We start from the raw sequence: 14,004 nt of genomic DNA, 5'->3' as shown, positions 1-14,004 counted from the left end.
CTGTAAGGAGCACCAGGTTCAGAAAATTTGACACCTTTCAATTGTCCATCTACTGAATCATTCTGACATCTTACATTAATCACCTAGGGTCGATTTTAATAAAGCACTTGATACCTAACACTTATTACATATTATGAAGCTGAACTGAGAGCTAATTCCAGGACCCTAGGAAGGATCCTAAATTCCCCATAAAGGCACTTAGGAGAGTTAGTTCCTGCAAAGTAACATAAAGAAGGTCCATCTTAGTTAGCAATCAGAATGTACAGCACAAAGAAAAATCTCAAATATTTCTCCTTTCTTGGACTTACTGTATCTGATTACAGAAAGCAGAAAGGCCTTCTCTTATTTCCCTGTCAGATCCTAAAATCATCTTCTGCAGAAAAAAGGTGGGGTTTTTTTGGTTGTTTGTTGGTTTTTGGTTGATTGGTTTTTTTTCAAATTAGCCTTATTTTTTCCTTCTATGATGAAACAGCTGTGGAAGTGGAAGATTTTCTTGGCCTCCTTCTAATCAATGATGTTTGGAGAGCTCTCCTCCTCTCTTTGTCACTCCCAGCATTTTCATGAAGCCCTCACAGATTCTGTGGGGAGGCTGGTTAGGAGAGAGGGACTCCTTTACATAAAAGGGTGTGATGCAGCTTTGTGGTCAGGGATTTACCTGAAAAGAGGGAGCTTAGTTATAGCCCCTAGGCCAAGCATTCACATGAATTTTATGTAAAAGAGTGTTTGGATAAAACTTTTACAGCTTCTTAACAAAGCAAGAAGTACCTATGCTCCAAACTGATGTACATTCTGCTGCTGAGAATGCAATTCATGGAACTGAGGAGATGGTGTTTGACCTTCTATAGGCTACAGAAGAAACCAAGCTGTCACCTTCACAGTGGGTATTCTAGAAACTTTGTTAATATAAAAATAAATTTCCTTCCTTTAGATAAAATGTTGCTATCCTTGTTCCTTGTTAGAAGTTCATATCTTAAAATACCCCTTGCTACTGATTTTTTAGCTCAATACCTAGAGTGTCACATGACCAGGTAATGGCTGCAAAAGTAATGATTTCTGAATTTTATTTTAAATCTTATTTCTATCTCCCTTTTAAAAAAGCAATACATATTTGTTTGAGTAGAGTTCTTATTTTTCTTCTTTTATTATTTTATATGTTTTATGCTGTGTTGTAATTTGATTAAAATAGACTGATGACTGGACTGATGACCAGGTAAGCAGCTGAATCACCATCCCTGATGTATTTTAAAGATGTGTAGATGTGGTGCTTAGGGACATGGTATAGTGGTGCACTGGACAGTGCTGAGTTAACAGCTGAACTCAATAGCCTTAAAGATAATTTCCATTTTTTTTCCATTCCATTTTTAAATGATTGTATGTTTCTATTCTTCCTGTTGAGCATACTGATTGTGCTCAGACCAGATTTGACAGAAAAAGGATTTTGGACCCTTAACTGGACTTCAGCTGTGTGCCTGTCCCCTGATTCTCAGGAAGAAAAAACCAGCATGTTGTCAGAGAAAAGAGGGATGAATTTGACAAAACTACAGAAAAAACTAGAAATCATGGAATTTCTGAGGTTGGAAGGGACTCTGGAGGTCTCTAGACCAGCCTTCTGCCCGAAGTATGGCCAGGTACAACAGCTTGCCCAGACTGCTACGAAGATGCTGAAGGACCTTCAGGGGAAGCTGTACGAGGAGTGGCTGAGGTCTTCTCAGCCTGGAGGAGACTGAGGGGAGAAGAACTCACTGCAGTTACAGCTGCCTGTGAGGGGAAGAAAGGAGGGGCTGACCCTGAGCTGTTCTCTGTGGTGACCATGACAGGACCCAAGGGAATGGCCTGAAGCTGTGTCAGGGGAGGTTTAGGTTGGATATCAGGTAAAGGTTCTTCACCCAGAGGGTGTTTGGGCACTAGAACAGCTCCCCAGGGAAGTGGTGACAGCACCAAGCCTGACAGAGCTTTGGACAGCGCCCTTTGACACGTTCTGTGACTCTTGGGGATGGTGTTGTGCAGGGACAGGACATGCACTCAGTGATCCTTGCGGGTCCCTTCCAGCTCAGGATATTCAGTGATAATTTGACTGTGTCCAACTGGGTTTACAATATTTCCAAAGATGAAGACTCCACAACCTCTCTAGATAACCTGTTCTAATTTTTCACTACACTCAGGGGGAAAAAGCTTTTCCTTATACCTTATGAGAAACAGGCAATCTAGGCCCCTAAAACTACTTCTAGGAGTGTGAACATCTAATCTTGTAGCTAAGAAATACTGATGATAAAACTGGAAGAAACAATGAAATGTTCATTCTTCTGGACTTTGATCACTGTTAATTTGATTTTTTTTAAGTTTATTTCAGTTTAGGCTTTAGCTAAAACAATCAAAATGGCAACAGCCACTGACATTTCAAAACAGACCTGCTCCCAGTGTTCCATCCACTTCCATGGCATTTGCTCACAGCTCCCAGAATTTTAAAGTTGTTCCACAGCTAAACTGCTGATCTGCTTAAAACTGCTGATTACTTTACTATCTAAAATGAAACTCTCCTAAATAAAGGGCTTCAGCTGAGGGAGATGACTATCACTTCTTCATAATTCTCATTCCCAAAGGTTAAAGTGAGGATTACCTACCTCATAGGAGTTCTGTGAAATTTAATTAGCATGCAGATATAAAATTAATGGAAATATTGATTTTTACCTAAATCTTATTCTAGTAATACAAATTTCACATTTTACTAGAAGCAGAAGCCGAAGTCTGCACATGAAATTACACTATGCATGATGTGAAGAAGGATAAGATATGAAACACTCTGTTGGAGACAAATAATTTTTGTAATTTCATGCTTTCTCAGCCTGGTCAAGAAGATGACACAATCTGAAATGCAGGTAAGAGGTTTTCTCCTAAATCATGTCTTCAAGAGCCTCATAAAAAACAGCCTCTGTGCACAGCTGCAAGTAGATGAAAGTAAATGACAATCTTGCAGAGCAGACAGAGATGATTTTTTGCATTAGCAGAAAATTTCCTTGATGCTACAGTGGGAGATGGGAGCTGGACCTCCGGTGTTTTCAACAATTTCAGTCAAGAAGGAACACCAAGCAATTACAAGAATATTTTTCTGAGGTTGATGGCACTAAGACATTCCCCTGTTTACTGGCTGCAGACTCTAGACCCTGTTGCTCAGGAGTTTTGCAGGAAGGAAGAGTGCAGTATCTGAAAAGAGAAGTTTGTTTCCTCAGTAGCTAATCTTGTGTCTACAACTCACCACAATTCTCAGTGCACATTTTTGACTAGCTTCTCCTGTGTGGCTTTTTTTTTTTAATGTGCTGATTCATTGTGCAAGGAACATGAATTATGCAATAAAGTCATTGAAAAGTCTCTACAAAACATGCTAGGGACTCCTCCTCACCACTAACAATGTCATTCTTCATAATTAGCTTTAATTTTCACATGCCACCCTCTACTCCTTGAACTTCTTGACAGCTCAGAAGCACAGAGAGTTCTTGCAGCATTCCCAAAGGTGAGTTGACACTGTCCATCAAGGCAGGAGCTAATCTGAGAAAACAAGAGTAATCTTTCCAGCCATTGTCTCCAGGCTTTGCTCTGAACAGCCATAGTGTTACAGAAAGAGGAAGGAAATAATGTAGATCCCAAACAATACATGCTTTACATTGGGTTGAAAACAACTTGACTTCAGGAATTTGGGATTTGGTAATAATCTGGACACCTATGCAGACCACAAACGTACTATTCCAGCTGGGAGATGTTCAAAGAGGAAAATCATTGTCAGCATTATTTATTGCCTACTTTTATTCTCTCATGGGGAGTTCCAAGCAAACTGCACTAAGCAATCTTTGAAGGAAAGATTTCTGTCCAATGTACTAAAATTGCTTCTGTGTTTTCTAAAGAACTGCACTCTTTTCAGTTTAATCATGTTTTATAACTCATATCTCACAAGCAAAATAAAAAAATTAAATTAAGCAAAATTAAAAACAAAATTTAAAAAATAACAAACAAAGAAACCCCAAAACCAGCAATAACAACAAAAAAGAACCAGCACTATGTTTCCCAACTGGTTCTCCAGCAACTATGTGAATTATAATTTGAGGATGGCTAAATACTGTAATTGGTGTGAGGACTTTGTGGCTTTGTTTATACTGTTTGGATAAAAGTGGGCCAAATTCCTGCCCCATTACCAACTGTGCTCATATTGATGGCACAGATCCTTGCAGTTCAGCCACCTGGAAATCCTTTGCTGTGTTCTTGGGTCTCTTTGGGGCCCTCAGGACTCTGCTGTTTTGACGTGGTGGAGCAAGGTTTAGTCAGACAGCAGTCATGGGCTTGTCCACACTGTGGGTGATTTTAGACTGCTCAGCTCACTGAGATCTTGTGCCAGAGCTTTATTATAAGGTGAACTTGGACTGAAGGGAGGGCTTGGCTTGTACGTACATAAGAACATGTTTGTAGTCTTTCAATCCAAGAGACAAAACCAGCAGAGTTTCAACCAAGAAACCTGTGTTTCAATTGGCTGTGTATTTCCTTTGGTGTGTGATCAGGGACACTGCTTTGTGGTCAGCTCAAGCCACTTTAAAATTATATTACCATTAACTTCAGTGGGGCAGATTTTCCTTAAGCAATATTCAGGTTTTTAAGCAATGCTAGTAATGCTCAATTGACCTAGAGTGCTCCCTGAAAAATAACCCTACAACAGTAATAAGGGTAAGAAAAGGTAAGTGTTCAGCTGAGCTGGTGAGTTGCCCCAACTGACTGTGCTGCTGCACAGCCACAAGAACTTGGGAGAGAGAAGGATGCAAATGTGGTGGTGACTGCCTTGGGCTGGGCAAACACAGGTCACTAAAGACTCACAGTCTTGCCTGGAGGTCTCTGCCCTGCAGCACTTCACCCCCATGCTGTGGAGCAATCTGTACCTCTGAAAAAGTGTGGCTACCAGGAATACACCCTGGCCTGTGCTAAGTACTGGACCAAGAGTGCTCAGGAGGGAATTTAGGAAAAAATTGGCTAGCTTGGATGAAAAAACCTCTGAGACCTGCTGAGCAACGTAACAGTTTTGAGGATCAGAATGCAGCGCCAAGGAAACCATCCTGACACCATGTAATTTGATAGAATAAATGTAGCACAAGGTAGCAATTATTGTACTAAGGGAAATTGACAGAAACATCAAAGATCACAACTTGGAACTTTGCATCCAGGCCACAAGCAGCTTCTCTGTCAAGGAAGGGAGTTTGCACCCAGAGTTTGTTTTCCTATGTCTTTGTCTTTTTGGGCCAGCTCATGGTTGCATTTTCCTTTAAATCTTTTTCTATAAATTGAATAAAATGAAAATTCTGCTTAAACCAAGCATTCAAAGGCCAAAGACCTAAACAGAATTGCAGCCTGTCTCTTCCTACAGGTGAAAGGGAATACACCTGGAATACAGCGGCCAGCTGGGCTGCCTGACTGACAGGCACCAGATGAGACCCAGGGAACCACAGCATCAGCAACTGAAGCTGACAAAAAGCTTTTCTGAGTTGGGCAAGACCCTGCAGAATATTCAAGGTTACAGAAGTATAAAGTAAGAGAAAAAAAATGCCCCTAAAAAAAAGAAAAGGAGAGGTGCTCCCAACAAACTTACAATGCACAGCACCTCTGAAGCCAGAGACTAAGGAGCAAGGTCTCCACTTTGCAGAGCTATTATAAGGCTGAACCTAAGGATGAACCTAAAAGGCAGCATATGCAGGGCTGACTCAGAAAGTGGCCTGTGGTAAACAACATCTTATTTAATGAAGCAAGAAATTTTATAACTTTTTTTTCAGTTTGTTATAGGTCTACTACTGAAAAACCAGTACCTGTCTTTAAAACATAAATATTTTAAAGGCTATTTAACAGCTGTATTTGCCTCTCATTGTTTTTTTCTGATTTTAACTAAAAATTGACATAATGTTTTTTATGGTTAAGTCCAGATGACTGCAATTATCTAGCTTCCAGAGCAAAATGAGTATTTTTCTCCTGCCTCTCTACTATGTAATGCTTAACTATCTACATACTTTTCAAAAAGTGTTTCCCTACCAAAGTACCAGGAAACTTGTCCATATGGACAATGAGCTACTTAAACACATTTGCAATTCTACTTTAAAAAACAAACTTTAAGCACAGCATAGTAAGATGGTCAAACCCAGAAAAAAAAAAAAAAAAAAAAAAGAGCAAAAAAACCACAAAGCAACATTTGTGAATAGTTCACCATTTTTACAGTCAATCCTTGCAGGAAGAATGGCATGGACTGCTCTAGAGAGGAGCTGGGTCTGCCCTAGGCAGCCAGCCTGTGGCTAGGACAGTGTGCAGTCATTGCAAGTGCAGACTCCTCTGACAGATGGCCTGAGTGTAGGTAACATAAGTTACTCCTGCATGAAAACTTCTTCAGAGCCAGTGACACCTTTGAGTAACAACTGCAAAGGTCAGCCTTCAGATTCAGTGAAGTGAACATTGAGAAACAATTTGGCAACACATTTCTAACATCATAAAGGAGGAAAACTCCTCCTGATTAAAGGGCAGTGGGATCACGGCCTCCCTTTTCTACTCATAGCTTTGACATTTCCACAGTAACAGGGACATAGTCTGGCAGCTTTAAGAAAATACTAACTCTGAAATCTTTCCACTCTTGTTTAGAAAAAAGTTTCAGTAATTCATTTTATCCAATAAGAGGATCCTTGTACACGGGCATGGAAGCAGTGCCCTGTATCACTGATTAACACAGTAATTCAAGATACCAGTGATTTAAGACAGCTGTTAGGTCAGAGCTTTGCTTTACAATATCATTGATTGAATGTATTTCCCCCTTAGGGGTGTTTAAGTATTCTAGGATTTGTGATACACAAACCCATCAGCATTCTGTAAATACAGGGAAGTGTAGGATTTACTACTCCTTTTTATTTAATGCTCCACAAAATATTACAGGCTGACATTAACACTGTGAATGGACTATAGGGCAAAAAACTGTCGTCCCTTCATTTCCCTTATTGTTTGGGCACTACCTGTTTGTCTTGCACATCTCCACTGCTGGCTGGGAGGGCATAGGGGTGGCTGTAGGAAACCAAATGTTGCAGCATTTGTCCATGCTGATCTAGGATGCAGACTGCCCTGCTACCCTACTGTCTATACTAGCTTTTCCTGCTGTGGAAACAGCCCAGTTAATTCTTCAGTAGTGGCTGGTCATAAATCATTGTGAAGGCAGCGTGGGTGATGGTGATTTGGATGTGAGTATCAAAACTCTGCTAGCTCTGGCTAGCTCCACAGTGTGCACTCACTGGTAGAGGATTGGATGTAGTTTCTGTAGCTCATGCATGGGTTTTATGTCAAGCAAGCACATACAATCTAGTTTCACAAAGATGAAGTGCTGAGAAAAGTGCATTGAGTTCAAAATCCCTCCTTGCAAACCAGAGGGAGAGTACAAAGCAGTCGTGTGCCTCACAAGGGCAGTGGTTTAATTTGCGGGAATCCGTACGGCCACCAGCAGAGCTCCTGAGAAAAGGTAACTGAGGGCTTAAGGCCTATTTATCCATTAACTTGTCCTCAAAGGTTTTCTCTGTGCAGCCTAACTTAAACCAGCAAAGAGCCTTGTTGAAACTGCTGCTTTTTTCTTTCTCTTTTTACAAGAGGCCAACTGTGCTTTTCTTTCATTGTGTGGAGTACACAGCTGACATTATTATCCACATGCTTAGCAGTACCTCTGCTGTAAGCGATGACGCTCGCTCTCAACCGCACTAGGAAGACAGGAGTGGGTTGAAGCCATTTTTAGAACAACATGCTATTTCCTTTTTTAGTGCTGACTCATTCACTGTAGCTTGTGGTATGTTTACCCCATTTGCTAGCTGCTTTGGAGGCTGTTGAATGAGGAAAGACTATTAATCAGTGACACATCACACTGTGCTCCAGAACTACAGTCATGGTGAGTGTGATGCCCTCACTTATCTTTTGGCTCTACTGCAGGAATTATTTTTCTTTAACTAGAATTCAAAGTTATTGCAGTTCTGGAAACCGTAAGTGACTCTTTTGTGCACATCCTTTCAGCACAGGTATCTAGTTCATATCCTTTTTTTTCTGTTAAAAATCTTTGCTTCTTGCTAGTACTCATATCAGAGTGGAATTAATCAAAGTCATTGCACTGTACACATGTGAACCCTAATTAGCCAAAACAGCTGATGAAGACAGAGGAGGTCTCGCAGCTCATTTATCTTCTTCTTAGCATATTTTATATTAAAATTAAAATGACTTGTAAAACAGTAGCAGCTACTATGGCTAATACTATAAAAAAGTGTGCATTATTGCACATGTGTTTTACTTGGGCTGCTTTGCTGCTGAGTGAGGTGGCAAAGTGTTTGCTGCCCAGAAATGCATTGAAATTTTCAATTTGTCTGGATTCAAAGTAGAAATTAAAGGCCCATACACAGTAACTGCAGCAAATCATTCACAAGATATGATGTGCTAAATGCTGTTAGTGTACAATTACAAATGGTAGTCCTCTGCTCTTGAGGTGGTAATTGGTCAGCTGATTGACATTACGCCCTCCCAAATGAGCTTCTCACTCTTCCCCTCTGCCTTGTTCCTGTGTGTTCCCATCACCTCCGCTGTATAAGGAGTGAAGCAAATCTGGTCTGGGTTTTAAATGATAAAAATAATCACTATTTTATACAGCTTTGTTTCAACTGATTTAATTCTCTCAAACCATCCACTTCAGGACTAGATGACCACGCATGCTTGAAAAAGGCATGCTGACTGAATCACCTCTAACTTACAGCCACACTCCCAGTCCAAGGAGATGCCTTAGCTGCAAGGACTCTGTGTGGAGAAGGAAATGCAAAACCCTAAAAGAGGAGCCAGAGATTAAGCTTGGAGATTTATCAGGTTAAAGAAATACTTGCTTTCAACTCTAGGACACGACTGAAGCATATAAAGAGGAGACAACTTCAAAATCCCTTGTCTTATCTCCTTTTCCCAGGCATTTGTTAATTTGCTAGTTGCTTCCTTCTTAGAAAGAAAATTCCTACGCTCACTCTTCAGAGTTTCAGTTCGAAGGAAAAGAAGCTCAGTAATTATGACAGAAGACAAAGTGGAAGCTCAGAAACATAAGACAGCAAACAAAGTCTACAGCACAGGTCTAAGACTGCCATGATTTTTCAGTTTGAGATTCTGCATATCAAAAGTCTCAATGGAAAATAGAAGTAGAAATATTTCATGCAGATAATGAAAAAAAATAATAGGAAGAAAACCAATAGATAGAAAAGTGAGGTGGCTCCTGATAAACCTCATATAATTAGGTAGTAGAACAAAAGTAGAAAAAAGGTAGTAGAAAAAAAATTTAAAAATATAATAATATATAAATATAGACATTAATTGTTTGTTATTCAGAGGTACACTTCCATATCTGTGTATTCATTAAAAGACTGTAATTTCACAGCTTTATTTTAAAAATAATTAAAAATATATAGCTAACATCAGTCAGGATATGTATTAAATACCACTTTAAAAACAGAGACCCTGTGAAAGGCCTTGGGGTTTTATGCTAATCTGTTCACTTGTGCACCTCAGGGAAATCTGCTGCTGCACATCAGCTTCACAATCCCTTGAATTCTCATTGCCTTCTACTTTTGAGCAAGGCAGTAAAATCTCCTGGGTAGGGATTCTGACATGTTTCTCTACTTTTCTCAGTTACTGAACCTAATGATTATTTTTATCCAATCATTATTCAGTGATGCTGCTTACACTGCCATAAGAAAAATTAAATATCCCTCCTCAGTTTTGCAGATAAAGCAATTGAAGTGTTCAGAGATTAAAAAATTACATTTCCTGGGTTAGAGAGAAAGTTCCTGGCAGAGGTAATAATGGGACATATTTCTGATCTTAATGATTACATCATGACAGCCCAACATCCCTCAAAGCAGAAGTTTCAAAACCAAGCAATTAGTTATTTCATTGGCAGAATAGAATCCCCTCAATTTGTTTGCTGAACTTGGGCAGTGAATAAGCCAGCCACTCAGTCTGAGGGTTATCTATACTCTGAATGGCATATTCTGATATGATGAAACCTATGTTTTATCTTAATATTTTATAGTGAGAATATTTCTGTTATAGAATTCCTTGTATAGTGCTTTGGACACAAGTAGAGATTCCTTGTGGTAGTAAGTGGGCACTTGAGTTGTAACACATTTTGATTATAGGATCCCTGTGAATAGGGAATGGGTACTGTCCCATTTTTAAAGGTCTTAAAGATCACAAAGTCTCTGTGCAGCAAAAATTTGAATTTACATCTCCTAGATTTTAAGCTGGATAAGCCTTCCTAATTACTGAAAGAAAATTACTTTCTGTAGCAATCCTAATTCACAAAAAGCATAAAAAATGGCTGTAAAGAAGTGTGCTTTTCCAACCCCCAGGACTGTCACTGGGCTGGATCTAAAGCTTGGTGATAACCAAGTTGGTTTGTGAGCTCAGTCTTCCACATTCACTTGAGGATGCTGATAAAAGTTGGGAGTCAGGAGAAGGCCAATGAAAATTAAAAACTGATAGCTTCTGCAAAGACACATGAGATGTAGGAGTGGAGGGATGGGGAAGAAGAAATGATGAAACATGATTCAGAAGGAAAGCACTAAACCCAAAGGAGTATAGAGGAATCAGAGCTTTCAGGGTAGAAGTATGAATTGGGAAGGAAAAATCTAATCTTATCTAAACTTCTCTGTAATGTCACAGCTGTATGCATGGTTTCAGGACACAGACAGAATGGAAGTCTCTGCACATGACGCACTTCCAGCTCTGGCTCGTTGAGTTAGATCAAAAACTTCCAGGGAAGTGCAGTCTATTTTACATACATGAGAATGTACTTGGATATGATAAAATACCACAGCTGTCAGTCTAGATTGGAATCAATTTGCATGGTAATGCTCTGAGGGCTGCAATTTATTTTCTTTTCTCTGCAATCAGAAACTTTCCCTGTTTCAGTAGGGAGGATTGATCCTGGATGTCTGCATATGCATTTGAAAAGATCTGGCTCTTCCAGTTTGACTCATCCCCATCATGTAGTTATAGCTCTGAGAGTAGAGAGCTCTGCACAGAAGTACAGTCATTTCTGCAGGGCTCACAGAAACTGAAAATCTCATAATACATAGATCTGGACTAGAGATTTCCCCATGTAAATGTGAGAATTAGTGAAGTTCTGGAGAAAGAGGAGTTCCTTAAAAAGAAATAGAAGAGAACATACTCAGAACAATGTGGGCTGTACGGGCTATTCTTAGCATAAATTATTAAAGGAATATTTGTATACTACATTTTTTTCTGGTGACAAAGCTAACTGAAAAATTTATCCTCTGAGGTACTCTCTCCTTTCTGCTCTGCACCCACTAGAGTTCTCTGTATAATCTGATGTGCTTATGTCACTTGTGATGGGACTGTGCTGGACGTAGGTCAGGTAAATTATTCAAATGTCTAAAAGTATTCTTTAAACCCATGTCATTCTTCGATCCAGATAATTTTGCAGCATGGTAAATAGTTACATTAGCGTGACTTTGTGGCAAAGGGCATCAAGCAGGAGTTAATAAAATTTAAATGTAGGAAAAAGTGGGAGCTTCTTTGTTGCTGCAAGAGAGCACATGTGCAGAGCACCATCAAAACCAGTCTGAGGCCCAGGTCTGAAATATCTCTCTCCCTGAGGTACCCATGTATCTTTTAACACAGATGTTGTTATAGTATGGTTTCAAAAGACACTCAGTTCAATATGAACCTGGGTGATCCAATCATTAAAAAGAAATATGTGAGTCATCACCATCACAACAAAGCAATTTGGTACACCAGTAAATCCATTCATCTGTTACTTACAAAAACATGGAGAAAAGGAATAAAAGAACACAAGAATAGGATTCCCTACAGCCTGTTTTTAAAATCACCCATTCATGGATGTATTTGAAACACTCTTTCTAGCTCTCAGACTGCTGAGAGTACTGCTCCCTTTTTAGTGTGATATATATATTTCATCAAGGTGTTCAGTATGAATTCCAAAGATGAAAACACATCTACTGACCTGAAACAAATTTATATCACTCTTGTTTTATAGTTTTTAATCTATGGTCTATAATCAAAGACAAAAGCCAGAGATTTCTCACTTCAATGGAATATCTGGTATCTGCGTTAGGAGAGCCGTACAGAAATTCTTTGAGAGATACCTTTGTATATTTTTTGTGATGACTATGGCATATACTGTGATGCTCTTTTCATTAAAATCTCAAGAAAATCTTCCTCTTACCTGAAGGTAATGGCACGGCCTCAAAGAAGGTTTGATTTCCTGATGAACCAGAGGCTTATCTAAGTTCAGTGATGATTTGCGATAAGCTTCTTTAGCCTGACTTACTGTAAGCGTGGACCAAGAACTCCTTTTCATGTATTTACTGTCAGGGGTCATTGGTAGCCCTTCACAAGCTGAACACTTCACATCATTGTTACTTTTGGAAGTCTTCAATGAGAGATCCCCAAAATGCCCCTGGAGTGCCTCAGGGTAGCAATGGGATATATGATCTGCATGGTGCCTATTTACCACACTAGGGGTTCGGTAAGTGCTATCGCTGTCCAAATTATCATCGGAGCTCCACCAGCTACTCATTCCAGATTTATGCTTGCCTTCTGGTTTTCGCTCCTTACTTTTACTCCTTTTGCTATGCTTGGAATGGTGCCCATGATGATGATCGTCCCCTCGACTGTCTCCCTTTGTTCCATTAACATTTCCCTTGGAGGATCCTTCCAGAGAATGAGATTTAGTAAAAAGTTTCTGGACGGAATGAACGAGATGGCGAATCCTGCCCGGGCTCTCGCTGCGCTGCTCCGCAGCTGTTGAGGTCCGCTGGTACTGTAAAGTGTGAAACCCATCCCGGTGAAGGGGAAGCTGCTTCTCAAACTGGTCCAAAAGATTTGCAGGAATACGGTTAATCTTAGGGTTACCGTGAGACATGGCGCAGTCGTCTCTGGAGTCGTAATGCGAGCTGTAGTGCATCCTGGGGAAAGTGCTACTGGACATGTGATCGCCCATTACCATGGGCATCATCATGCACTCAGAATGAATGGAGCTGCGGGGGGAGCAACGGTGGTGGTCCAGCGGGCAGCTCTCCGTGGGGCTGAGGAGATACGACGGCCTTGGCTCCTGCCCATGGTGGATAAGGTCGTGGGTATGGTCACAATCTTCAGGGGATGCTAAGCCACAAGTATGAGCTGAACATAACTGTGGTTGATTGCGACTACCAGATAATCCTTTCATATTCCTCGGAGCAGGAGAATATCTTTCTTCATTGAAGTGCTGAGAAGGCGACCATGAGTACTGCTGGTCTGTCATGAGAACACATAAAACCTGTGTTATGTGTCTGATTAAAAGATCAACTTGAAAATTCCAAGTATATTGAAAAACTAAACATTTTTTCTCTATGACCTTGGTGGAAAGTCTCACCATTCATGAAATTGCTTCCAGCATTTAAAAACTGATTAAAATTGTTCACTATGAGTAAATTATGGGGAGAATACAGCCTCCCTTCTCTTTGCAAAATCATGTGCTACCAATTCTAGATGTTATGAAGCTATTAATTGTGTAAATTTACCCAAATTTAATGGATACATTCAAGTATTCAGTTTATTGTTTAATATTTATAGCTCATATGTCAAGCTTTGTGACTAATCATTTAAGTTACATGGGTCTAGTTTCTATTTTGATGCTTTCACAGTTGGATATATTAAATGTATCCTTTTTTACATGGAGTAATTTTTGCACCACAAATGGAACTTCACTTTCTTCAACGAATCTCAGCTTCATGATCCTAAGTTCACTCTTCATAAGTATAAATAATAAACAGCAAGAAGAAAAGATATGAATGTGCTGAAATGAAGCTAAATTTTTATATTGCTAAACAGTTTATCAATAAAAAGTTTTTATGACCACACTACAAAATATTTACTTAATCACTCTAAGTTATTCCTGAAAAAAACCCAAATATATTT

The 14,004-nt window shown here is 39.7% G+C and overlaps 1 protein-coding gene across 17 annotated transcripts in view; it reads right to left on the bottom strand.

The window, feature by feature from the left end:
• DLGAP2 (DLG associated protein 2) overlaps positions 1-14,004 on the bottom strand; it is a 454,795-nt gene that overhangs the window by 70,314 nt on the left and 370,477 nt on the right. For all 17 annotated transcript variants that reach the window (XM_058021030.1, XM_058021031.1, XM_058021033.1 and 14 more), the window contains one exon: positions 12,272-13,341. In XM_058021030.1, the coding sequence (XP_057877013.1) occupies positions 12,272-13,341 (1,070 nt within the window). The remainder of the gene's footprint in view (positions 1-12,271; positions 13,342-14,004) is intronic.

This window comes from Melospiza georgiana, chromosome 3 (genome assembly GCF_028018845.1).
Source record: "Melospiza georgiana isolate bMelGeo1 chromosome 3, bMelGeo1.pri, whole genome shotgun sequence".
Taxonomy (NCBI): domain Eukaryota; kingdom Metazoa; phylum Chordata; class Aves; order Passeriformes; family Passerellidae; genus Melospiza; species Melospiza georgiana.
Note: the sequence above shows the minus strand (reverse complement) of the source record. Positions and strands in the feature narration are given on the sequence as shown.